The 26,735-nt window shown below is 40.6% G+C and overlaps 2 protein-coding genes across 3 annotated transcripts in view; one reads left to right on the forward strand and one right to left on the reverse strand.

Annotated features, from left to right (window-relative positions):
• TARS1 (threonyl-tRNA synthetase 1) overlaps positions 1-26,735 on the reverse strand; it is a 196,036-nt gene that overhangs the window by 61,064 nt on the left and 108,237 nt on the right. The gene's annotated exons all lie outside the window — the stretch shown is intronic.
• NPR3 (natriuretic peptide receptor 3) overlaps positions 1-26,735 on the forward strand; it is a 45,957-nt gene that overhangs the window by 14,905 nt on the left and 4,317 nt on the right. For both annotated transcript variants that reach the window (XM_081929835.1, XM_081929836.1), the window contains exons 4-6: positions 19,452-19,587; positions 22,867-22,961; positions 25,399-25,531. In XM_081929835.1, coding sequence (XP_081785961.1) covers positions 19,452-19,587; positions 22,867-22,961; positions 25,399-25,531 — 364 coding nt within the window. The remainder of the gene's footprint in view (positions 1-19,451; positions 19,588-22,866; positions 22,962-25,398; positions 25,532-26,735) is intronic.

Below are 26,735 nucleotides of genomic sequence, written 5' to 3' on the forward strand. Positions count from 1 at the left end.
AGAACTGTACTGGAAATTTATATTAGGATGTTCGCATTGAAATATGAATAACAATATACCATAGCAGCATTAGGGTCCCAGGGTAGAGATGGCTGGATCAGTCTACTTCTTAGTCTGTTTTCATTGCACATGTGTTAGTTATTGAATCCATCCTGTACTTTACATTGCATTAGTGAATTTTTGAAACTAAAAAGCACATTAAAGTTTGTGTTTAAACACGAGCATCGTATTCAACATACTTGCATACAGTGGTACCTCAGGTTAAGTACTTAATTCGTTCCGGAGGTCCGTTCTTGACCTGAAAGTGTTCTTAACCTTAACTTAAGCACCACTTTAGCTCATGGGGCCTCCTGCTGCCACCGTGCCACCGGAACACAATTTCTGTTCTCATCCTGAGGTACTATTTCTAGGTTAGCGGAGTCTGTAACCTGAAACGTATGTAACCCGAGGTACCACTGTATTTGAAAAGTGGTTGAAGAGCTGTCTTTAACATTTTATTTTATTTTTTTTTATAAATATTTATTAAAGTTTTTTAGAAAGAAAATACAATATTAATAAACATTATTGCTTTGTTTTAACAAAGTTTCATAATATCCTTGAACTTCCTCACGTCTCCCGCTCCCATTTACATCATTAAAAAATTTTGTCAAGCAAATTATCATCTTATTTCCAAATCTATAACCACATGCTTAAATACCATAAAATAATTCTCCTACTAATTGTTTCTCTTAATCTCTCTTATCATAAATTCTTAATCTATTTTAATGATGGCCAATTATTTATAACCAAGCATCCTTCTTAACATTCCACTAAGTCACAATATTTCTGCAGGTAGGTCTTGAATTTCTTCCAATCTTCCTCAATCCTTTCTTCTCCCAGGTCTCGGATTCTGCCAGTCATCTCTGCCAGTTGCATATAGTCCATCAGTTGCATCTGCCATTCTTCCAGCGTGGGTAGATCTTGAGTTTTCCAATTCTTAGCGAGTAGTATCCTTGCTGCTGTTGTTGCGTACATGAAAAATGTTCTATCTTTCTTTAACACCTTCTGGTCGACAATGCCCAGAAGGAAGGCCTCTGGTTTCTTGGTAAAGGTACTTAAACACCTTTTTCAACTCATTATATATCATTTCCCAGAAGGCCTTCACTTTAGGGCAAGTCCACCAGAGGTGGAAGAATGTTCCTTCATTTTCTTTACATTTCCAACATTTATTATCTTTAGCATTTTAATCCCTTTTCAAAAAACAGTCAAAGTAACCACTCCAAGCATATCTGCCTCCACAACTGTGTACTGTTGCAGTTAACCATCTTCCCCCACACCTGATCACAGGGATCTTGTCAGTTCCATTTCAAACACAGTCTTGGTGGCAGAAATGCTTTGTTCTGATTCATGAGTTAGTCTGGGAGGAGCACGTCAGGCCAATTTGGGGGGAAGATTTTGGTTCCTCCTTGCTTCATATCCAACAGATGCAGCCGATTTCAGTGAAATGTACTTGTTGCAAGTAAGTGTGCTTAGGATCTCTGTTAGTTTAATCTGTCCGGAATACTGAATTCCAAGAAAGTCCAAGGATACCTTCCTGAGTAGTAGAGCTTTCTAAATAGAAGTCAGTCTTCCTCAGTTACAGCCAGTTGGCCAATATATTATTGTTAGTCTCTCATCAAACTGGAATTTCCTGTGCGAGCAAATCTTAACACTGAGCAGGTAACAATGTTTCCCTCAACTGTACTTCTTTCAGAAACACTGTGTTAGTGCAAAGCAACTGTAAGGTAGACCACACCTGCAAATGTAGTTGGTAACCTGTTTCCGGGGTCCTTAAAGTGATACAGATATCCTCTCGCATTGTCTTGCCAGTCTATTAACAAGGCAGTAAATCAGTATGGAGTAATATTAATGTAAAATTGAATTATTTAAACATGTGTTGTAGGATTTATTTTTTAAGCATAGCTTTTTAAAAAATAAAACTGAACAGGCCCTGAATTGGTGCCTGATGGGGAAACCCCCAAAATATTAACTATAGTCAGTATTCTCACCCGAAACACCCGGCTTTGTCAGGGCCCTTTAATATTAGGTGACTATGTGATTTCAAGTGCCTCACAATAAATAAGCACACTTGTGTTTGATTTCCCATTCTGAAAACAGCATAGCAGGAAAGATTGTCAATGAAAGCTGCTGCATTTGTTCATAATTGTGTGTATGTTATCTCAAGTCCTGCTAACAAAAGAATAAAGAGTTGATTTACAGTTTTTCATTCTGCCTTGGTGCAAAAGAATACAACCTCGGCCTTGAATAGGAACTCTGCTCAGAAGGACAGAGAGTTAACAGTTCTCAAGAGCCTTCTGCAGTCTTTTAAGCAACACAGTGGAAAAAGCAGTATGTTCTCTTAAATCACACAGTAAAATGTAACCTCAAACTACTGCTACTACAGCCTAGAACCCTCATATCTACGGGACTGCCACTCCCGGTATGCCCCTCAGAGGACCTTAAGGTCCATAAATAGTAACACCCTAGAGGTCCCTAAGGAAGTCGGATTAGCCTCAACCAGAGCCACGGCCTTTTCAACACTGGCTCCGGCCTAGTGGAACGCTCTGTCTCATGAGACCAGGGCCCTGCAGGATCTGATTTCTTTCCGCAGGGCCTGTAAGACAGAATTGTTCCGCCTGGCCTTTGGCTTGGAATCAAATTGATCCCCTCCCCCTCTTCCTTTGTCCTACCTCCTTCTGTGATGGAATTCCTACTTGGGGACTTCCCTGGCTTTTTAATAATAATAATAATAATAATAATAATAATAATAATAATAATAGTAATAATAATAATAGCAAAACATGCAATGGGGGGACAATTCCAATGGTAGTAAGCTGCCATCATAAATACATCTTAACTTTGGACTGTATTGACACAACAAGCCAAACTAGGAGGAAAGATGAAAGGCAGGCCTCCTGAAACTGTACCGTAATTCAGTTTTTCTGCTGATTCCTGCCTATTCCCATTTACCTGACAGGTGGTAATATAGCCTTTCAAAAATCCCATAGAGATAGGAAAAAAGGATGTCTTCTGATGGAAGTTTCTTAATATATGGTTCCATTATTTTCCTCTTGTGATCCTGGAAATTTGCATAAAGCTACAATTCTAAGCATGCCTACTCAGAAGTAAGTCCCACTGAATTCAGTGAAGCTTACTCCCGGGTATGTGAGGTTATGTTTGCCGCCTAATTCACTAATTCATTACACTAATTCACTAATGATGCATTACAGGCAGGAGCCAAGTCTAGCCTCACCCACATATTCCTTAGCTGGTGGTAAAATTACAAACTGTCATTTTATGACTCCAGCTTTAAGCCCTGAGATAGCTATTGTTAAAAGTAAACACCAAAACTACACAAACCTATAGCACAAAAGTTTGTTCCCAAGTTGGCATGCCCAGCATACTTAAAGCTTACAGAATCTGGCCCCGAGCATATGAAATTTCTTCTCAATAGTCTATTGTTTTGTAGAGGAAGGTGAACAGTATCTTAAGTAACTGCATAAATCTGGTTCCCTCTAGATTACTGTTACTGAACTTTACATAACAGGGCACCCATAAGAGATTTTAATCCATGGATTAGATAGGGTGTATGTATAGAAGCTTCAATAATGCCATGCTCTCTTCAAATATAAGTACCCCACCGTTTGTTTTCTTATCCAAAAGACACTGTACAAGTTTACCAAGGGCAGAAGCTGGTTCTGTTTTTCCTAGTTAACAGAAACTACAACCTTTTCAGAATCAAATGATAGACATTTGGTTTTGATTTTTGTTTCTTTGAGATGCTGTTGTTTGTTAGATTTTTACCTATACATTTTCCCTGAAGAAGCCCAGAACTTGACAACACAATGTAAAACAACACAGAATATAAAACAATGTAAAATACATTTGAAAAGCACCTCAGAGTCAGGGCTCTTGAACCAGACAGGCAGGGAGTGTTGTCCAAGAAGCTGAGGCTGAATGGTCCCCAAGCCCACGTGAACAACAGTTCCTTAAATGACAGGTGAAGACCTGCCCCATAAAAAGAAGTGCCATAATTCAGGAAAAGACTCCTTTGGAGGCAAGGTCCTCCCCATGAGGAGACCTCTCTCTGATAACAACTGGTAGAATTCAGCAGGACCCTGGTAATGGTTCCAGCTGCTCCAGTTCAAAAGTACCTGGGTAGAAGAGCTGTTTTCCATCAGCAACACACCTGGCCTGAACACCTATCTCTGTGTGGCCAGACTGTCCTTGGCCTGTGCCCTTGCCTTTACTGCTAGCTGTTTGCCCAGTCTCTGGACTGCTTGTGGGCCTTGTGGATCCTCTCTAGCTGGGACCTGGCCTGAAACAGGACACACTGGGATACTGATGAATGGTCCAACTGTACTGCCCCAGTCACTATCCTGGCAACCACATTCTGCACCAGCTGCATCTTTCAGACCATCTTCAAGGGTAGCCCCATGTAGAGTGCATTGAAGCAGTCCAAATGGAAGTGCTGCAGCGAACTAGCCGGCTGTAGTGGAGCATAAGCATCCCTTGCCACAGAAGCTATTTGGGCCTCTAGTGACAGATTGGTATCAAGGAGACTGCACACCTGCTCCTTCAGATGTGCAACCATCCCCAGAGCAGGCTGCCTGCCAAATTCCCTAACATGTGAACTGCCTGCCCACAGCACCTCCCTCTTAATCATTTTCAGCCTTGGTTTATTAGCTCCCATCCAGCCCACCACCAGCTCCAGCCCAACTTGTCTAGTAGCTGATACAGCCTTTGCTGATTTATATGACATGGAGAGGTAGAGCTGCATGCGATCAGCATACTAATGATATTGTGCTGCAAATCCCCAGATGACAGCTTTCAGTGGTTTCATAGCACAAGGGACGGAATAGACCCCTGAGGAACCTTACAGCCTAACAGCCATGGGGTTGAGAAAAAGTTTCCAGTGCTGCTCTCTGTAGTTAAGAGTGGAACCACTGCAACACACTGCCTCCAGCTCCTCTGAGTAGCTTCAGAAGAACATCACGGACAGTTCTGTCAAAAGCCACTTAAAGATAAAAGGTCATCAATTGGGGTAGTCATCTATATTTCAGTGCTGGAACTGGGTCTGAAGCCAGAATGAAATGGGTCCAGATAATCATCTTCCTCCAGGCACACCTACAGTTGGTTGGATGTTAGGAAAGGTGCACATATCTATTGCTGGCAAAGTGCAATTTGGCTACAAAGGAAGCAGTAGCTGTGGGAAGACGTGTGAATCCCCCACCCCAAAACATGCACACAAATTGCCCTTACTGGCTGGAGAACAAGTGTATTGCAACAAATGAATAGTTTGTCCATTCTTCATGCTATAAAACCACAATTTCAATTTTTTAAAAAAACATTAATATTATAATATATGAGTGCTGAAGAGGGGTATGATTTGAATATGCACAAGAAAATGAGTGTGTGATGGCTTGTACCCATTATAGTGTTATTATGCCTGTAAAAAGTAAGGACAACCCCAGAGTAAAAATAGATCCTGACATACCTAGTTTACTAAAAATTGTTTTTCAGTTAAAGTTCAGGCACAGTCCATTTTTATTAAATGATTCTGCACTCTTACAGGAAATTGGCTTAGGCTTTGCTTTTCAAAATTATTAATGCTACCTCTGTTACTGGTTTGGGGGTAGAATTTAATAAATGCTGCTTTTATTTCAGATCCAGTATTCTGAGCTGGGATGATTTTATAACCTTGGCTATTTGGCCTTTTGAGGTTAGCAAGGCCACCCATGGCTTGTTTTTTCTTCTCATTTAAAAGCAAGGGGAAAATTAACTAATTTAACAAACATTCCAGCAAGGTTGGCTGGATAGAGCGGGGTTGCATTGTTTGGTGGGATCAGAGTTTTGTCACTCTAAGAGGCATTTCTGCAACATTCTCTAATGTCGGAGAGAATGAAGACCAGGCCTTATTTGATTCATAACTTTTCTTGTTGAAAGAATGTGCACCAGTGCATTAAATGAATTATTTTAATCAGATATTCTCTCTTTCTCTCTAATGAGCAGGTCAGTTAGACAACATTTGTCAGTGAGAGTTGAAGGCACTGCCAGTCCTCTGAAGCAACAATTTAGCATTGTGTTGATTATCTTTAAAAAGCTACATGGGAGGCAGCAGAAATTGGAATGCTTGTCAGCTGGTCCATAATTTCCATGCCAAATACTCCCACTTATCTGTCTTCTAATTCCCCCAACTTCTCTCTCTCATGCACACACGCGCACACACACACACAGGCATCCCCCCCCCCACAAAAAAAGTTATCCATTAATTGGGACTATACAGTCACAGAGAGTGGAGGTGATGGAAGATTGCTAAGCACTTCCTAAAAATCTCTTTAAAAGAAAGCAAAAATGTTACATGTTCAGTGGTGTGTGCACCACTTGTCTTTTTCCAAACCAACCAAGTAGGATTAATGACAGGCAGGCTTTTGTGTCCTCTTTTAAATGCACCAGGAGAGAAAGGAGAGGAAATAAATAGGCTGCTGCCAAGGAATAATTTGTACAAATGAATAGAACTTTTCAGTATCTGGAGTGCTTTGCTAATTGTCTTTGAAAGAATAAAAGCAAACCACAGATTTGCTTTCAGTGGCAAGAAAAGCCGAATTCACATGGCAGCTTATGTTTTGCTGACAGAATCAATCCACTATTAATTAGAAGTTGTGACATGACTGTATAGCCACCAAAGTCAGCAAGATCTTTCCCACTATCTTTGTTGAGAGGATAAAGCCCAAGATATCTGATGTTTACTGACAATGAATAAAATTACACTCTTATTTTTCCTTATGCCCCAATGCATTTTTGTCCCTTGTTTATGTGGACATTTTGAAACAGACTACATCTACCCAGTCCAGGCCCATTCAATGTTATGTTTAGTAGTTTAGCAACCTAATCCTTAGGTCCATTTATTGGTTTTCAGCATATTATCCCCAGTTGGAATCTCAGAGTGTTAGAACATAGACATCTTTTCCTTTGAATGCAATACTTGAAGACATTTAGAGCAAGTAGGATCGGAAGAAAACTAACCTGGTAGTATATTCAATATATTGTTATAAAGCAGGGATGAGGAACCACCTGCAGCCCTCCTGGACTACAAATCCCATCAGCCCCAGCCTGCATGGTCAATGGTCACAGATGATTTAAGTATGTAACCCAATAGCATCTAGAGGACCACAGGTTCCCCATAGGAAGATAACAAGAACCTGTTGGATCAGGTCAATGGCCCATCTTGTCCAGCATCCTGTTCCTGCTGGCACAAACCACAAGCAAAACCCAAGCACAAGAGCACTTTCCTCTCTTATAGTTTCCAGTTACTTAATATTTAGAAGCATTATTGCCTCCGACCAAGGAGGCAGATCATAGCCACCATGACCAGTAACCATTGCTCTAAGATATAACCATCCTTGCTGTAAGGTATTGCTGAGGCTTGGAATTAATTTTATGGTAACATACAGCTAGGGTGTAGGTTAAGTTGTAACTGAAGGATTTCTAGTACGTTTTTGCAAGGCAGTTTTGATGGATTCACATTCTGCAGACCTAATCAACTTCAAACCCAGAGCATTAAAGCTGTGTCAATGGCAGTTTTTTTTCTTTCATACAATATTTCTGCATTGCTGGTCAAAGAGATCCACAGAGGTTTACAAAATCAAAATGAAGCCAACAATGAAATAAGAAAGTACAAATTTCATACACCAGCAATAGCAGATTAGTGGCAGGATCAGAAACAACCACAAAGCAATGTTGAACAAAGACAGTCAGCTTTAAATCCTGCCAGAACTGGAAGTTATAGGAGCCACGTGCTCATCACCAAAAGCAGCAATTCAGTGTGTAGTCGTCCTCTGTTAATGCTTAATATTAAGTGAAGCAGTACATCATTGTGCTGTGAGTTTCCACACTTGCACTCCACTGCACTGTCTGCCACTTGTGGATATGGGAACAGTAATTAATATCAGGTCATGTTTTCTGTAGTACTAGACATTACAGGGGCTGGGAGGGGAAAGAGGAGATGCAAGACTGTTGCTTCTGGTAGGAGCCACATAGCTCTTGCTATGCTTACTTTTGGCCTAGAGGGGCATTATTAAGTAGCACATCTACGTGCCAAAAGAAATGTGTGTATATCAACACCGTTGAACTTACTGTGGAATCTTCTTAAAGAACTGCAAATGCTATGGCACAAAATAGATAAAATTCAGTAGAAGGCAACAAATGGATCCTACCTGAGGCATATTCTTGTGGCGTGGGGTCCAACTCTTATTAAAATCTGTGGCCATTAGCTTGAATGAAATGTGGATTGCATCCTAAGCCTGCAGCCCTTCTGTTTAAGGTAAGTCAAAAAAATATGATGTGAAAAAGGCCCAATTTGTTTTGATGGACTCCTATTATGGACTCATGTATTGTTCACATTTAAAGTTAAACGTTTTGAAAAGGGAGGGCATAGGGAAGATTATGTACAAGCAATGCAACATGTGAAAGAAAAATATACAAAGTAGAATCGGTTCTCTCATGTGCGGTATCCTTCAAGTGTAGCCCTCAGTGCTGGACATGTTGTACCCCAAATGAAGTAACCTGCATTGATATTTGAGTCCATACTGTGGTTTGGTTCTCTGTAATGAAAAGCTGTGTGTTTTGAGCTTTCTGTTTCCATTAGATGCTAAAAACGTCTGTCCCAATGAGAAATCTCCTGAGGGCAATGAGACCTTCTGAGCACTGTGAACCTTTACAGCTATGACTAAACTTATATATTTAGGAACGTTAGGTTTGGAGGAACTTTGTACTGTGTTATATGAATGCCTTCATGCTCCCAGTACAAATTCTGTACCTACCCCAATACATTAACCTTTGACTGCTACCATTTCTGACATCTGAAATTTAGGGCCAAACTAGATGTTAAATGCATTTAGCATGCAAGTGTTCTAAAATGCAGCTAGTAGAAGCTGATAATTACTGGGGTTGCAGGAGCCAGGGAAATTGTTAAACCTTTCCGTCCTTCATGCAGTTGACAATCACTCTTTTGAGGCCGCTGTCTGCAATGAGAGAGAATCTCCCATTGATAGACTTTTGTTAGGATCATATTAGGGGAAGAAAGAGTTAAACCCCACCTCTCCACAATACACACTTACACACCACACCAGCAGTTTTGCATTAAAAAGCTTGTGTGTTAAATGCAAAGATGTATTTAATATGACATTAATTTGTTCCTTAATTCTGCTTCATTCAAATATATAATAACAGTGACTTTCAAAATTCTGGAGTTTTATTTTTTTTTAAAGAAGTTAAAATGATATATAATGAAAATAAGTTGAAATGGTACATAATGAAAAGTTAAGCCTGAACTGTTGGAAGCTCTCTAGCAAACATTGCAGTGGTGTTTGTAGTGCACAATGGTAGCGCACATAACAATTTAAGACAAGACAAGGATGGAGAGCCTGTGGATCTCCAGTTGTTGTTGGACTCCAACTCCCATCAGTCCTAGTTAGCATGGCCAATGGGAATTACAATGCAACAACATCTAGGAGGCCACCCATCCATGATGTAAGAAGTGCCCTGCTGCATATCAGACCAAAAGCTCATCTAGTCCAGCATACTGTTTCCATTGTGGCAGGTCAAAATCTGCTAGGGAGCACAAAAGTAAGAGGACTGTCTGCTGCTGCTGTTCCCCCTGGCAATTGGTATTCAAAGATACATTTCCTCTGAACACAGAGGTTTCATTTAGCCACCATGACTCATAGCTGTTGATTGAGCTATCCTCCGTGACCGTGTCTAATCATTTTTAAGGCAACATCTTTAAATTGCACATATTTGCAGGGCTAGATCCTACCTTGTTTTTGTGGCTTTGAATGTTGCGAGAGAGAGAGAGAAATGCCCTCGCCCTTGGCTCCTAACAAAATTGAGTTTATTAATTTGGGCAGGGTTATGTAATTAATCTATGTTAACTTGGTGTTCCCTGGATATATTTGCAGTCACACCCAGTCCTTCCCCAAAGTCTTAGTGTTGGTTAGACAAAACTAACAATTAAAAATATACTTTAACAATTTAAAACAGCACTTGTAAAAACACACCAGAATTCCCCGTCCTGAAACCAACAATATTAAAACTCTAAGCCTTACATTTAGTCCCCATTTACTGAAAGCTTGTCCAAACTAGTTTGAGTATATGTGCATTCTATTCTTTCTCCAAGCAGCACATAAAGAAGCAGTCCCCAGGTTTTAAAATGGTAAAGCTAGAGGACCCATGGACAGGGGCGTAGGAAGGGGGGGCAGGGCGGCGTGCCCTGGGTGTCATCCCAGAGGGGGTGACAAAAGGCACACCATGGGGGGCTTGCCCTGCCGCCCCCATGCGCGGCAACGTGCAGCAGATCACACCCCACCGGGTGCACAGCATGGCCGCTGCTCCGGGTGTTCATGCAGCTAACTCCACCGCTGCCCCTGGACACTTAAGTCCAGTCAAAGGTGACTATGGGGTGCGGCACCCATCTCCGCTTTCAGGCTTTGGGAGCCGGCGTTTGTCCACAGACAGCTTTCCGGGTCATGTGGCCAGCAGAACTAAACCACTTCTGGCACAATGGAACATATCCAGTAATGGAACATCCTATGCACCTTCAAACCATTAGTTTGGTCCTGTGGTACTTTAAGACTTTATAGTACTATTTTCTGTGTACCCAAAACCAAAATATAAACATTTGATTATCCGAATTCGAAGTTCTTGCAATACAGCCTCAAACTGAGAGAATGAAACACAAGAAAGCTATGCCTGTGTGTTTTGAATAGGAATGGACAGATCTGTCTGATTTGATTTCAGGTCAGTTTCACATGTGTTCATTCATAAGGCAGTTTTGCCTTGATTATACATTAATGTGATTTTTTTAAAAAAAGTATGAAGATAAATATTTAAATGCATATGTTATTCCATATGTATCTCAAACATTTTTAACTACATTTTTTATAGTGGTTCATGCATGTCTGAGGTTACTTTAGCCTTAATTACACATTTTTAATTGGTTTTGGTATGTTTTTAGAACTCCATTGCAAAATTCAGGACATGCTCCAATCTATGTATTAATCTAGGAGGTGTGAATTAGGTCAGTTCACTTAAAAATGCAGGATGAAATTTTCCTCCATCCCTAGTTCTCTCCCAAGACTTGAAGCACCTCTGTTGTCAGATCTATTTTAATCAGTGCATATTTTCTGACTTTTGGGATTCTTAGAGCAAGTTTGCAGAGAAGACAGCTCCAGTGTAATAAACATTGGGAGTGTGCCACCACAGGGGCTGAATGGATGAGGCATTTGTATGAACTAGTGACTTCATCTGGGTGTCGTATGTGTGATTTCTGCAATGGCAGTGACTCTTAAAGTGTCCTTGTCCATTGGCCATAGTGGTGTATTTTGTTTGTTTTTAAATAAAGTTATATAAACTTAGTAATGGTTACATACAGTTCAAAATGATTTAATTATAATACAGTATAATACAGAAATAAGTACGGTATATTTATACTCTTATTTCCATTCAATACAAAAACAGATGCAAAAAAGAAAGGTAGCTACACAAGAATACAAAAAATAAAAACAGAAAAAACTAACCTAAAAACCCCCAGTTGTTTCCAATTTTCTAAATCAACAGTTGAAATACACACACACATGGGCCTGCTATGCCAACTTTTAAACATCTTCTGAAAACTTCTCTATTCCCCCAGGCCTATGCAGGCAATTAAGAATACATCCTTCCACAATGTTTAATTGATGTCCGTTTTAACTTTCCTGTGGTTTTTATTGTACAGACTTATAGCTGATATGAGAGATACCAGTTGCTAAAAGTGCAGTGGCTCTAAGATCTGCCACAGACCTTTGTTTGTTTGTTTGTCTGTCTGTCTGTCTGTCTGTCTGTCTGTCTGTTTGTTTGTTTGTTTGTTTGTTTGTTTGTTTTAAAAAAAGATGTGCAGAGAATCCGAAGTGTGCATTGGTTTTAGGACCATGTCGGTACACATTTAACTTGGGGTGGACATGCCCATTCCATGGTGTAAATTCTGTAGCTGCTGTTTTCCAAGTTAGCTGGCATGTGGATTTGTGATAACTGGTGAATGAATCATGCAGAAAGCTAATTTTGGTGACATAGTAAGGGGTTTTGTAGTCAAAGAGAGGTAGGAGAACTATTACTAGCTGTTACCACCAGTATAGTCTAGTGGATGGACAGAAGCAAGAAAGCTTGTGTTCAAAACCCTGTGGGGCCACGAAGCTCACGGGGTGTCTTCAACCAGAAATAATCTTTTAGCCAGGATGCCGAACCTGTGACCTTCTGGGTGGTGCTGGACTATAGGTCAAATTACCACACACACCTCCCAACTGAGACTGTGCAGCCTTTGTATGCATGACAGTAGCCCAATCAGTGCCAGCCAATGACACTGTGACACTTCCAGTGAGGAAGCTTTGAGAAGACACAAGCCATAGCGAGGGATGCCACATTCCATTCTGGAGCATGAGGGTTGAGTCGCGTTGGGTTCCTGGTTGTGTAGTTTAGTTGAGATTGAATGTCTCTGGTAGCGGCCTTTTGTGTATGTCTCTGTGTGTGGATTTTTGGCCCACTCAAAGCACAGCCTTTGGTTTAATTTGAATGTTTAGCATTCTCTGTTTGCTCACTGGCCATATATTTATGTATTACATACCGCATTTTTTGCTCTATAAGACTCACTTTTTCCCTCCTAAAAAGTAAGGGGAAATGGGTGTGCATCTTATGGAGCGAATGCAGGCTGTGCAGCTATCCCAGAAGCCAGAACAGCAAGAGGGATTGCTGCTTTCACTGCACAGCGATCCCTCTTGCTGTTCTGGCTTCTGAGATTCAGAATATTTTTCTTTTATTCCTCCTCCAAAAGCTAGGTGCGTCTTGTGGTCTGGTGCGTCTTATAGAGCGGAAAATACGGTAGATAATCTGCCTTTCTCCCAAGGGTCTAAAGGCTGTGTACACTGCACAGTGTTTTGAACACATGGGGTATCCAAATGAAAATGAGCATGCACACTCAGAACACAATAATCCAGTACAAGTTAAATACAAGCTTCATCTTCACAGGGAGCAATAAACATGTAACAATAATGTTATAAGAAAAAACTGCTCCTTTTTTCCTTATGGGGTATCCAAAAGCCCTTCTAGAGTCCTTATGTAGGTTCTCTATCAGTAGGAGAAAATAACAAAGGCCAACCAGAGAATATTGAGAAGCAAGGCAGCTAGTAAGCATGATCTTTATTAAACTGTTGCAGCAGGGTCCCCTGCTTACTCCACGTATGGAGGGAGGAGAGGAACCCAGAACATTGGTGTGCAAGCTCTTATAAAGACTTTTGAAATTGCTGTAGCTGTAGCTCGATACCACCCCCCAAAACATACATACATCACAGAAAGAGGTGGTCCCTAGCAAAAATTTGAGTGTGTTGCTTCTCTCCTGTCTGCCAGGATACCTGATAATGCCTTATCTGATTGCCTTTTCTGGGTAGCCTGGCTGAGATGGTAAATATTTAGTTCCTGGATCTCTTATGCATATTGATAGTGTGCTCAGCTTAACAGATACTTGCCAGACTGTATTTACAGGGAGGTGTAAGCCCCTACAGGCCAAAGACAATTGGAAAGCTTTTCCCATTTCCTTCCTCCTTGCAGAGAAATATTCGAGGTCAATTTGGGAGTGTCAGAATGGCTTCAGGATTGTTCTCCTGTGCTATTTCAGACACGTGGCTTATATGCTTATGTATGTGTTTACCTTGTACATTTATGAACATTTATTGTATATATATATATAAGACCTTAGAATTCCTATAACAACAATAATAGGAGTCAATGCCTCTTTTGAACACCAGATCACAATGAAAGTTAATTGCAGGTGTGGAGTAGGCACTCATGAGCTCAGGTTCTGCTTGTGGCTTTCCCACAGGCATCTAGGTGGCCACTGTGAGAGCAGGATGCTGGACTAGATGAGCTATTGGCGTGATCCAGCAGGCTCCTCTTCCGACCCCCAACCCTGTGTTAGCCTAACATAACCACCTTTTCATCATCTATCTGGGTGACAAGTGTTTGGGATTATCAAGAGACAAATAGTGCCAGTGTGCCCTGCTTGTGAACCTTACTGAGTATGGCTGGCCACTCAGAGAACAAATAGAGTAAGGATAAATAGAACCAACCTAGCTTTCCTTTGCTCTTTGTAACAAAAAGTGATGTCAGCTTAATTCTGGAAGGAATGGGATGTCTGATGCAGAGCCAAAGGGTCTGTCTCTCCTAGAGCTTGATTCAAAGCCTATTTAAATCCATTTTTTAAAAAAACAAACCTTGGCTTCATATCAGATCCTAAATCTAATGAAGTGGCAATTTGTTTTTCAATAGTAGGAAGACAATAAGAGGAACCATTGGTGATGTATGTGTGTGGGGGGGTAATATTTATGGGATTTATTGTAAGTTTACAAGTAAACATTGCCAGGAGCTTACAGCCATTTATTTTCTGGTTAATCACTTCAAAAACAGTGTGGTAATAAAAAAGATACAACTGGGAACCCTAATAAGATCTACTGTTTGCAGATAAAGGACTTTGCTTCCTTGTTTGTAAGCTATTTGTCACTGTGGTATATATATAATCCCCCTTTTTTACTGTAGCGCTCTTGCACAGACCGGGGCAGGATAGATTTATACTGCATCAAAAGGACAGGCTGTGGCTGTTCCAAAATCAGTAAATTTTCAACTTTGAAATGTAAGGGTGGGGAGCAACCAGAAATGAATCAAAGCAAATCAATTTACCTCCTAGAGCTACAAAAACAAGGTGACTATTCAAAGGAAGCATAACCCTTAGGGCATGTTTACACTACAAATGAACTTTTATTTATTAAAATTAAAACATTTCTAGCCCACCTTTCTGTGTCAGATAAAATGCCCAAAGTACCTATTATGGTATTACAGGTAAATGAGGCAGTCACCTCAGGCAGTGGGTTTTAGGTATAACAAAAAGGCAGAATTGCTAGTTATTCAATTTATTTTTTGTTGTATTTTAACTCCCAGGAAAAAGGCTGGTGTGGGATCTTCAGTCTCAGGTGCCAAAATAATTTGGCCAAGCTTAGGTACTATGGATTTTGACTGAGAGTAAATGGAGGGCAAGTGCCATTTGCTGTTCTGCCTCAGAGGACAAACTTTCTTGAGCTGCTCCTGTTCCTTTATGGAATTTAAGACTCCAAATGCTTAAGGAAATCTCAGCACCTTATGTATCTGTAATGCATGACAATTCACTAAAAAAAATGGACACTTTCCCAAACCCTTATGAATATAAGCATTATGATACAATGCGGTTTCTGCACATGCAGTAGAGGGAAGTGAGGAGTAGATGGGGCTCATCAACCTGGGAAGTTAGACCTAGGAGAACAAAAACTCTGATCCTAAACCTTTGCTGCCTTCCGGGATATCTTTGGGAGAAGAAAAGGCTAAGAAGCAAACCCTGCACAAATCTGGAGTGAGGTCCCTGAGACGGTTGGCTGGCACCTTGCATGCCTCCGTCCGGCATCAGCTCTCCAGGGTCTCAAGCAAAAGACTTTGCCCCCCACCTCTATGTGCAGTGAGCATGTGTATGGGTTGTAGGTTTGCATGTTTTCTCCTTGCTCCTCTTGCCAGTACTAAGCACAGTAACCTCATATCACCCTTTTGAAATCTTTAGAATGGACTAAAGGAAATGCCATTGACCTTAGGAAGAGATAAGGGCTCGTCAACATGCACCAATATTGCAAAATCATCTTAAGTGTTCACAGTGTGCTGAAGTTTTGAAATTTTGTAATGAACTGCACTCTTTTTGAGGTCTCTGAATACCATTTATTTTATCTGTACTGAACTCTTGTGCTATAAAACAAAAGCTAAATAAGTGTTCATTGCCCAAAATCTAGGCCATATTTTTTTAAGACATCATAGCACCGCCAGTTCCTAGTTTTCACTGAGATGGTAAACCTGTGTCTGGAGTTCTGTATTATTTCAGATTGTAGGTTGGGGCTGACATGATTGAATGCTTCTCCACACAATCCCCTCTTCAAGTAGAAAACTAAATATCAGGGAACTAAATTCTGGTTTAGCTTTCTTCCATTCATGCCAATTTTATTTGTGCAGGCATCTTTTTCATAATGCATACCAGGAAGGTTAAGTTAGAACCCCCCTATTTTATATTCTTCGCTCCCCCCTCATGGAAGAGTAGTCATGAGCCCCCTCTGGCTGCCTGAAGTTGTACAGTCTACCTTCAGGTTTTCTACCCTAGTGAGCAGGCCACTGTTTTGCATTTGAAAGCTGCCCATAATGTCTGGAAAGTGAAATGCTAGAATTCCAGTGATGTAATTGCCAACCTTGTGCCAAAAGATAACACTGTTCCTGCTTGTTAGCTAAGTAAATATCTGAGACCTGGGGAGTGGACAGTTAATATCATAACCCCACCCCCCTCTTATTTCTGCATACCATCTAGTTGTCCAGAAGGAGCTGATAAAACATCTGGCACTACCAAATCATGGTAGCTAGGTGGCTCACTTCCAGGGGCTATTTCATCTTCCTCATTTGTGTGGCAGGTTGTCTGTTTTTTTATTTTATTTTTTTGCCTTATGGGGTTCTCTGATAAGCAATGGTAGCAATGCCTTCAGGCATCAGAACTACTCCTACATGGGTATCCCTTGTTTAGGAGTAGGCAACCCTGTTTCCCAACTTCTCCAAAGAACCTTTTATGTCCTCTGCCCTCCTGCTTAAGCCCTTTTTGACACTGTTTCTCCTATTAGCCATTTACCTCTGCTGCAGGCATCTCTTTGGGGTTCCTCCCAAAGCATATACCAGCTTCAGTAGGAGGATTTTTCTCGATATTGCAAGTTAGGTGCAAAGTTGCATTTCGTGTCCAGTTTGGCTCTAGGAGTCTCAAGGTTAACTTTAAACTAATCAGTCTTTACAGTGCGCATTTGCTTGTTCTCCCATACAGGAATGCACATTCTCTTTCATCTAAACACACAGAAATCGTTTATATACTCCATCAGTACCAGTTTGTTCAGGCCCTTTTCTGGCTCAGACTGGAATCTTTGCTACCACTTAATGATACAGGCCTGAACCAAGCTTGATAGCTGAGAGCGATAGGCTGGCCCCACACTTTCTGCCCCAGTCATCATGAGTGATGGGACTGTAGATGTGGGGTCGTTCTTGTGCTCTGTCACTCTCTGCCACTGAATTGTCCTGCCCCTCCAGCAAACATTACCTGAAATGGAAAAGAGGGGAAACTTTCCACATCGCCTCCATCGGCCTTCCATAGAGAGAGGTCTTCACATATGATTCATATGACCAATGGAAAGATAATCAGACTATGGGCAAGATGGAGCCTTTCTCCTGCCTCACGTGGCTGAGATTTCTACGTGTCCCCAATTTGTATGCTATAGTTCTGTCTGTTCCTACTGTTTGAATGTCACATCATTGCTCCATCAATGAAATGGAATCTTGGATTTTCAACCTGGTGTTATTGGTTGAACATAACTGCTGCCTTAACAGTCTTATAAATCATCTGTTAGATTATTGTATAGTTTTTTTATTCTATTCTACGAAGTATTGTGAGTATACAGCTCCTGAAATTAGCAAATTGTCTTTAAGGTGTTCTCCTGTAAACACTCAGTAAATGTGCAATTCAGCCTTCTTTTGGATTACTCTCAAAGGGAAGGGGTGTAGCTCAGTGGTAGAATACAGTACACACTTGCATGCAGAAAGTATGCAGCTCCAAACCCTTGTATTTCTGGGTAGGGCTGGGAAAGACCCCTGCCAGAAACACAGAGAGTCAGAGCCAGTCAATGTAGACAATATTGAGCTGGATGGATCAATGATATTACTCCATTTGAAGCAGCTTCATTGCATTCCTAAAATAGACAGTAAAGATTCTTAAAGTGTCTTTCCACTACTTTTGATTAGTCTTACTTGCTTTTGATCCCGTTCTTCACGCCTGAATTTTCTTACTTCCCATTGACTTTTGTTTCAAAGCTATATTGAACTTGAATTTTCAATGTGTACTTCAAACATATTGGAGGAACGAAATAAAAAGACAAAAATCAATACACAGTGAAAAGTGTATCACAAGCTTGCTATTAGAGACAAATCCTGCCAATTTGAAGGGGCTGCTTACATCTTTTCTGAATCCACAGGAACTTGCCCAAAAGGCCAAGCATAGTAAATGCAACCCTGAGAGAGTACACTCACAGTTGGATTCCTTGTAGAACAATACTGACAGTACTGCTATAAAACACAAATCCATTTAATTGTTTTGGAGATTTGTAGTGGAAAGTGACATTTCATTTAGCTCATGCCATTTACTGAAAGGGCCACAAAAGATGGGGAACTTTTATTTATTTTTACCGCTTTAGAAAACATGCTGCTGGTTCATATTCCAACAGACAAGGAGTCTGTTGAGCAAAGTCCAGAGTTCACAGATGTGTAAGGGAGGCTTAGAGCTGGGGGAGAGCAATCATTAGACAAACAAAATAACCAGCACAGTCTGAAAAAACTTCCACAGTTACAACGGGGAGACACTATTTCCATAGCCAATGAAGGTGCTTTGTAAAGCAGACACTGAAGCATTTCTGCTATTTGCAGTTTGAGCAATGACAGATTATTTTACCACTACCCTAACAAGATAAAGCAGAGTTACAGTGCAATGCATGCCTACTCAGAAGTAGATACGGTCAGTGGGACTTACTTCCAGGTAAAGTTATAGATGATTTAAAGGATTATGTGTATAAACATACAACTGAAGTAGGGTAATTGTTGTAGACTCAGAGTGAGGCCAGTAGAGAGTTTTAAGATCTCAGATTTGTATAAAACACGGGTACTCAACATGGACTATAACTTCCATTATCCTTGGATGCTAGTCATGTGTGCTGAGATTAATGGGAGCTATAATCCAACAACTTTTGCAGGTACCATGTTAGCTTCCCCAGTGCATGTCTGCCTAATCTTTGTTGATAACTAATTGCTGGAGGCAGTCTGAAATTCACCCTGCTGCCCCCAGCCAAGTTTTACGCACATAAACACACATATACAGTATCTTTTTAAAAAAAAATTCCTAAAACAAAAACATTGGGGCCGCACAAAAAACAATTTGGTAAGGATGTTGCCCATGGGGCACAGGCTTGCTACCCTTGGCATAAGTGACTTAAATACAATAATCTTGAAAAAGTTCATAGCCCATTTAAAATTTTCTGAAGAATGACATTCTGTTTGGCTCCATAGTTTGAATGTAGATGTTTTATCAATAAGGAGAAATGCTGGGATATATTTTTACCACTTTCTGAGACATACTAAGTTTACTTGGTTTTTTTCTATTTAATTGAGTTTCTTAAGCAATTTGTACAAATTGTGGGATTTTGCTGAATGTTGCAAACATCTGCTTTGTTATGACTCAGTATAATAATAAAGCTTTGCTTTGTCCTTAGGTTAACATGTTTGTGGAAGGATTCCATGATGCTATTATCCTCTATGTTCTGGCTTTACGGGAAGTTTTGAAGAATGGCTTCACTAAGAAAGATGGAGAAAAGATTGTCCATCAGACATGGAATAGGACATATGAAGGTAGGAATAATCAAGTGTTTGATGTAAATTTGTTTGTCCAGTCTTGGGAAAATCTGTAACTTTTTGGTTGTACCATCTAGCTTCTTAAAATTAAAACCTGCCACCTCCTGCTGATAGCATACCATAAAGTGAAAAATGAGGGAGCGTCCATTGCCCACTGGTTGTTAAAAAGTCCTTTTCTCTCCAATGCAAATTACAGTGGGGGTGGGGTGGGGGTGCATGCGCACACACACACACACACACACACACACAGACGTATGGGGTTACCATTCCCTTTTTTGCTTTGGCACACCTACTGCTGGAATGTGGGGCTCAGGGTGGAAAAGACCCCCACCCTTGTTGTGTTGTGTTGTGCTGTGCTGTTTCCAGCAATAAAAAAGGGGGGAGGGGGTAGAACCATGAATAATGTGGTTCCTTGAAAGGATGAGATATAAATTAAGGATTCCAAGTAGATAATTATTGGTACAAAAAAGAAGAGGCAGCTTATAATAAGGAGGTAAGAAGATAATGGTTTCCATCTAAATGTGCAGTGATAGCTTTTTATCACTCCTTTACATACCACCTTATGCCTCACATATTGTATTTGGAAGGTTCTCCCTACCTCTGGTTATCTACACATACTTATGTATTAACAGGGACAACACAGACAAAAATGGAGACTGTGACATGTTTAAACAGGGTGTACAGATAGCTTGCCTGCACACTAGATATTAAGAAACTACATTCAATAGCCCCCTGTTGTCTATATTTTTATAGCATCACTGTCAGTAATTTTTTATTCAAAGAAATCCCTTATAATAATAGGTTAGCTGTCATCATTAAGGTTCTTGGCTCCTTCCTTGTTTTTGAAGATTGCAGCCACTTGACTCTTTCATGTGCATATATTAGCATGCTTCCTTACATTGCTTCATCTTTTCCATTTAGGTTTTATAACTGAAAAGCTGGGTTTAATAAAAATGCAAAAATGCCAAGTCCCCCTTCCTTTTCTTTGCTGTATTAGATTTTGAACAACTTTTTGTGTGTGCATTCAGAAATGTTTCAAGGTCTCCATTTGCTATTTTAGATTGTGCATGCCAAAGTGTTCAGGGTTTTCAGTGCCAAACCTTTTGGGCCCTTCTGCCCCACCCACATCCTGCGAATCTTAGAATCTATGAATATGTTCAAACTCCAGAACGCACACCCGTGCATTAAACTTTGTAAGTTCCGCTGGACCTTACTGGTAAGACCAAGCTGCTCTTGCCAGATACATCTGTCATTTCTTACAGTGTAAGATTACCACAATTTCCAGTGGAAGTACTTAAACTGAAAGGAAATATTTCCTTTAGATAAGAACCCAACAATGAGTTCTGAAATTGGAACAGCTATGAAAAACATAATGGGCCACTTTCTCGGCTTCAGTGAGTTTTTCTTTCTCACAGTAATGGAGAGGCATTTGGTTGGAAAGGACAAGAACTTTATCCTGTCCCAGCTCCTGCTAACCTAGCAGTTCAAAAGCACACCAGTGCAAGTAGATAAATAGGTATTGCTGTGGCAGGAAGGTAGACGCATTTCTGTGTGCTCTGGTTTCCCACACGGTGTTCCATTGCACCAAAAGCGGTTTAGTCATGCTGACCACATGACCTGGAAAGCTGTCTGTGGACAAACATCGGTTCCCTCAGCCTGAAAGCGAGATGAGCACCTCAACCCCATAGTCGCCTTTGACTGAACTTAAGCGTTCAGGGGTCATTTACCTTTTACCTTACTGATCCAGGAGCTCAACACATTAAGTCCCAACAATAATCCACATAATCCAAACGTCAGTAGATCAAAAGACAGTAACAAATAGTGATGGGTTAGCCAACTACCAGCAGGGGAAGGAGTCGTCTCCATCATGGGTTAAGAGAGTTTAGCTGCTCTCTTGCATCAGTGGGCTCTGCTGTCTCATGTCTCATGCCTTATATTTGCAGCCAATCACTGCACTCTACAGGGGTGGGCCTCCTTCAGATGCTATTTCCTCAGGAGGGCCATTCTGCATGATGTTGGAATCAGGCCTTTAGTGTGGTTGCACCTACCCTTCAGATCTCCCTCCCACCACATAACAGATTAGCAGTATCTATGTTATCATTTTGGTGCATACTGAAGCTCTTTCCTTGTTCAACAAATCTTTCAAGAGAATTTTTTTTGGGGGGGGGGGGATCCCAATCTGTGTCTGTACTGAATTGAAATTGTTTGTAGCCATCTTTTTATTGTATAGATCACTTTGGAATGTTTTATGGGAAGTGATTCACAAATGAAATAAATAAGAATGATAGAAAATTATAATAGACAGAAATTGAAGGGCTGCACCAAAGAAGCCCGAGGATGATGTTATTTCTGTTTCTGATACTCAACTTGAATGTGATTTTTATTGTAAGAACCTTTTATTAACTTAATTAGAGAGCCTTTCAGGGCTACAAAGCAGGATACCATTATCTTAAATGTATCAGTAATGTTGATTTTACTTTAAAAAACTAAAAATTCTAGTACCATATGCATATTACATGTATTATACCAGTGCAGTAAACATGGGACTGCTTATGAAGAAAGCCAGTGTAGTGCAGTGAGTAGTGCTGGATTTAGACTGAAGAGACCTTAAGCCAGTTTCTGTCTCTCAACCTACTTCACAGAGTTGCTGTGAGGATAGAAGGGTAGCAGGAAGAACTTAACATGCTGTTAAGGATTTCTAGCCTCATAGTTGCCACCCTTTCTCAAAATATGCTATGCCATCTCAAAGGGTGAATGTATTAGAGATTGATACATTCGATAAGAGATTGAGTGTTTGGGGGGGGGGAGGCTCATTTAATTTCATTGTACACAGGTTGTACAATGACAATAAAGGTATTATTAGTAGGACTCTTTGCTTGCCTTTTGAGTTCAGACGAGTAGATGCATTAAATTATTAGCTTCCTCAAATATTCCAGGGCCTAGACTTTCGTGTGTAAAATTATTTTGCCCCTTAATGGCTTTTTAAAAATCAGCAAAATAGGGGTTCTGAAATAGGACTTATGCCCTGCAGGATTTGTGTGTGTGTGTGTGTGTGTGAGTGAGAGGGAGAGAGAGAGAGAAGAAATGTTAGGAATTTAAGGAATGCAGCCCCAGAGGTAAAATTACAATTTCTTTTGGAATGCCAACATAAGTACTGGAAGACTAATGAGGTTTCCTGCCATATCAGTCTCTAATAATTCTGCCATTTGCTTTTCTTGGAAGCATTATGTGCTGTCAACTCATTAATTTTTTAATTTCTCACCTGCCACTCTCTAGGCATTGCAGGGCCAGTATCCATAGATGCCAATGGAGAAAGATATGGAGATTTTTCTGTGATTGCAATGACTGATCCAGAAACTGGAATGCAGCAGGTAAGTGCTGAAATAATGCTAAATGCTAGGCTGGAACAAGGATTCAGTGGCAAAATGTTTCTTGACTCTACCGTGGGCAAGACATATTATGTCTCTTGCAGTCTCCATTTCTACTAAACCAATTAAGGAAAGAATTTAGACTGATCACTGTTACAAGTCCTTCTTACTAACCCTTCAGCAGATCCCCATAAGAAAGCTTGATGTGCAGGGATTGGAACAAACTGCCATTAAAACACACACACACACACACATTCTTACTGGATTATTACTGGATCATCATCAACCTGAAAAATATGACATGGGAACCTAGACTCTTGAATTCAAGATCTTAATGAATGTGGGAGACTGCATACATTTTCGAAGAAAATGAAAAGTATTCATGACCTTGTTTAGCTAGGCTGGTCATCAAAAGCAGGAGATATAATGAGGCCAAAGGAGAGTGCCTTGAGTATTGGTACTGTGAAATTAAACACTACAATTGCATAATAGCACTACAGAGTCCTTGGTTTACAAATGTCATGGTCTTCATCTGTAGAAATTAAAGACAGCATTCAACCAATAATATTACATGCTAGAGTGAAAATCCAGATATATGTATCATATATATCCTAGACAATGGCATTGTTCAGAAGGTTTTAGTTGCAGTGAACAAGAAGCTAAATATGACGCAGCAGAGAGGTGAAATTTTCTGGAAATTTTGAAGCCATGGGAAGCAAATTTCCCAGGGTAAAACAGAAATATATCCAGCTCTTAATTTCTTATCAGCGCTAAACTTATTCTACTGTTTTAACCTTTAATGATATAACATAGATCACTTATAGCTAGTGAGTGTATAAAATCAAACTATTTGCCTTATACAGAACAATCCTTTGCATATTCATTCAGACATAAAATCTGCTGTTTAGCTGAGCTTCCTCCTTGTTAAACACATAGAACTTCAGCCTCAAAAATATAAATGCCTTAAACTGCAATCCTATAAAAATCAGAATGTCACAGTGAGCTAAAAATCAGAATGCCTAGCACTAGTCCCTCTTTCCTTCCCCTCCATTCCTTAACCTGTGTATTTCCCCTCCCAGACCCAAATCTTGCTGTTTCTCACCACCAATTAAACTGTTTGCATGTGTCTGCATGCGTGCCTGCCTGGTTGCCTGCCTGCATCTCTGTGTCACATGTGGCTGGCCCATGGTGACCCCTGGCTTTGCCTACCCCAGCCCCATCCGCAGTTAGCTGCCCTGCCCTCTGCTCAGTCCTTCACCCCACCAGCCTCAGGGGTCAGCAGCCGCAGCTAGTTACATTTCAAGAATAATGTTGGTAAAATGGAAATAATGGCTTATAAAGTACAGTAATGTCATTTGCTGCATAAACTGCTAAGATTAGTTGGGAAATTGTACATATAAACCTGTTAACTGTAAGGACAGTGAATTGGTTTGATCTGGTGTCAACCAGACTGTTTGTACTGCAGTTATGTTGCTTTTGATTGATTTGTGTGTGTAATATTGTGCTGCCTTGGCCATACACAAAGACCTGACTGACTGATAACATGGAAGATGTCAGAAAAGAGCTATAAAGATTATTACAGGTCCAGAAGTCATCTGAGGAAAGGCTGAAGGACACAGCCTGTTAACCCAAAACCTTGGAGTGGAAGGGAAGTGCACATGGGAAGGATAACATTGACCCCAGTCTCTACATATATTCATGTGCATCTCTCATCTATGACAGGAAATCCAGCAATTGCATGATTAGACTTTTTTGTATATTTAGTACATCCTTTTCTGTTTCCCTTTGGAAGCCTCACTCATGTCACATTCCAGCTTCTTTCCATTTTGTGTTTGTTGACATCATTCATTTTGCTGGGATTGTCTCATCCTAATTTATAATGCTGACCTCTCTTTGATGGTACTGGTGGTAATATTAGTTTATTTGGAAGGTTCATTCCCACTGGTCATAAAAACCTTCATTTCTAAGCGGAATGCAGCCAAACCAATTTAGGCTTGACCAGCAAATCTTTATCTGATAATATGAACCTAAAATGAAGTAAACATACATTTTAAAGAAAAACAGAGTAGTTTGGGACAACATAAAATAGAGGTGTGGTGGTAGAGAACAAGAGCCAAGCACATAGCCCAAAGAGCTCTGACAGCCATACACAAATGACAGCAATAATTTACACACCATTCGGTGAAGTAAACAAATGTTTATGTGCTGGACATTTGGTCCCTCCAAATTTCAGAATGGGGCAAGGAGGGATTTATGATCCAAAAATGCATGGCTCCAGCAATTATGTCTTTCAATTGATGGATTTTTGGATGCAATTCTGAAAAGTGTATGTTATATATAACAGAGATTAAGCTAGCTGATAAAGCCCAGTTTTCTCCTTACTTCCAGAAGCTGGTTTGAAATAGACTGTCATTTTGCTATATATCTATTTTCTTCACAGGTTATTTGGAACTATTATGGAAAGCATGGACGGCTTGAAATGCTTCCAAATGTAAATTACCCCTGGAAGCTCAAAGCAAGAACAGATGACAGCCGAGGTTTGGAACACCCAAGCAACACACCCTGCAAATCATGTAAGTTTACTGAGGTTAACTTCTCCTTTCCAAATCTGCAACAGACAGCAGTCCATGTTAAGGAATTGCACTTGTTCTCAGATACACTTCTGTATCAATATCAATACTACAAATAACAACTTGACCAGAGGAAATTTACTGAGGCTCAATTTACATATAGCTAATGTTCATGGGAAAATCTGGGATAGTTTCTTTCAAAATGTGAAGATGAAACACTGGCAAAGTGGGTATGTGCAAATGGTTTTGTATATTGGCAATAGCATCAGGATTTCCCAAGCAAAAGGTTGCAAAGCAGAGAGCCAATGTGGTACAGTGGTTAGAGTGAAGGACCTGGGACACCAGGGTTCCAAACCCCACTCAGCAAAGAAACTCACTGGGTGATCTTGGGCCAGTCACTGTATTTCAGCCCACCTACCTCACAGGGTTGTTGTAAAGATAAAATGGGGAGCAGGAGAGCTATGTGCACCACCTTGAGCTCCTTGGAGGAAAGGGGGGATATTAAACAAACAAATAACTTTGCTGAAACCCCCAGAAGAGAATAGTGGTGCTGCAGATGGAGCTAGGTGGGATAAAGGAGTAAATGGGAGAAGATACAGAGATGCAGTTGAAATGAAGCTGTCATGAGGTGAGTGTAAATGCTGAACAGGCACAAGAATGAATCAAGCCCAAAGTTTATTAAGCGTTGAAACATTTGGCATAGAATGGCCGAGGGAACCAAAGCATTCTGGCAGGCTGCCTTATAGCCTAACTGATGTCAAGAGGAAAGTCAGCTTCTTCACTGCAGACTGCTCTTCCTACCTGCTGTGACCAACCATAGAATGTAAATGGTACCAAGGTACCCAAAATGGTCCAGAAGCGAGACATTACCCCCAGAGCCCCAGGAAGGCATTCAGTGAAATCACTCCCACCTGCTCTCAAACTATGCTCCCTGCCCAGGGCCCCAGCGGGTAGAGCAAGTTGTGATACAATTATTGATGCAAGAGACTGAAAGCACTGTGAAAGAAAATATCCTTGTTAGGAGGAAGGCAAAAAAACCCAAACAAACTGGAACCAAATGGTTGATTAGGAATTTAGGTAAAATTCCTTCCTGGCACTATCACCCAGTGACCGGCAATTAGCCCATAACAAAGTAAGCAAGCAGAAGAAACATCCAAGAATTAGGGAGAGTGGGAGGGCAATTTAAGAACTCTCCATCCCATCCCCA

The sequence above is a fragment of the Podarcis melisellensis genome (assembly GCF_964234715.1).
Source record: "Podarcis melisellensis genome assembly, chromosome: 11".
In the NCBI taxonomy this organism is placed as follows: Eukaryota; Metazoa; Chordata; class Lepidosauria; order Squamata; family Lacertidae; genus Podarcis; species Podarcis melisellensis.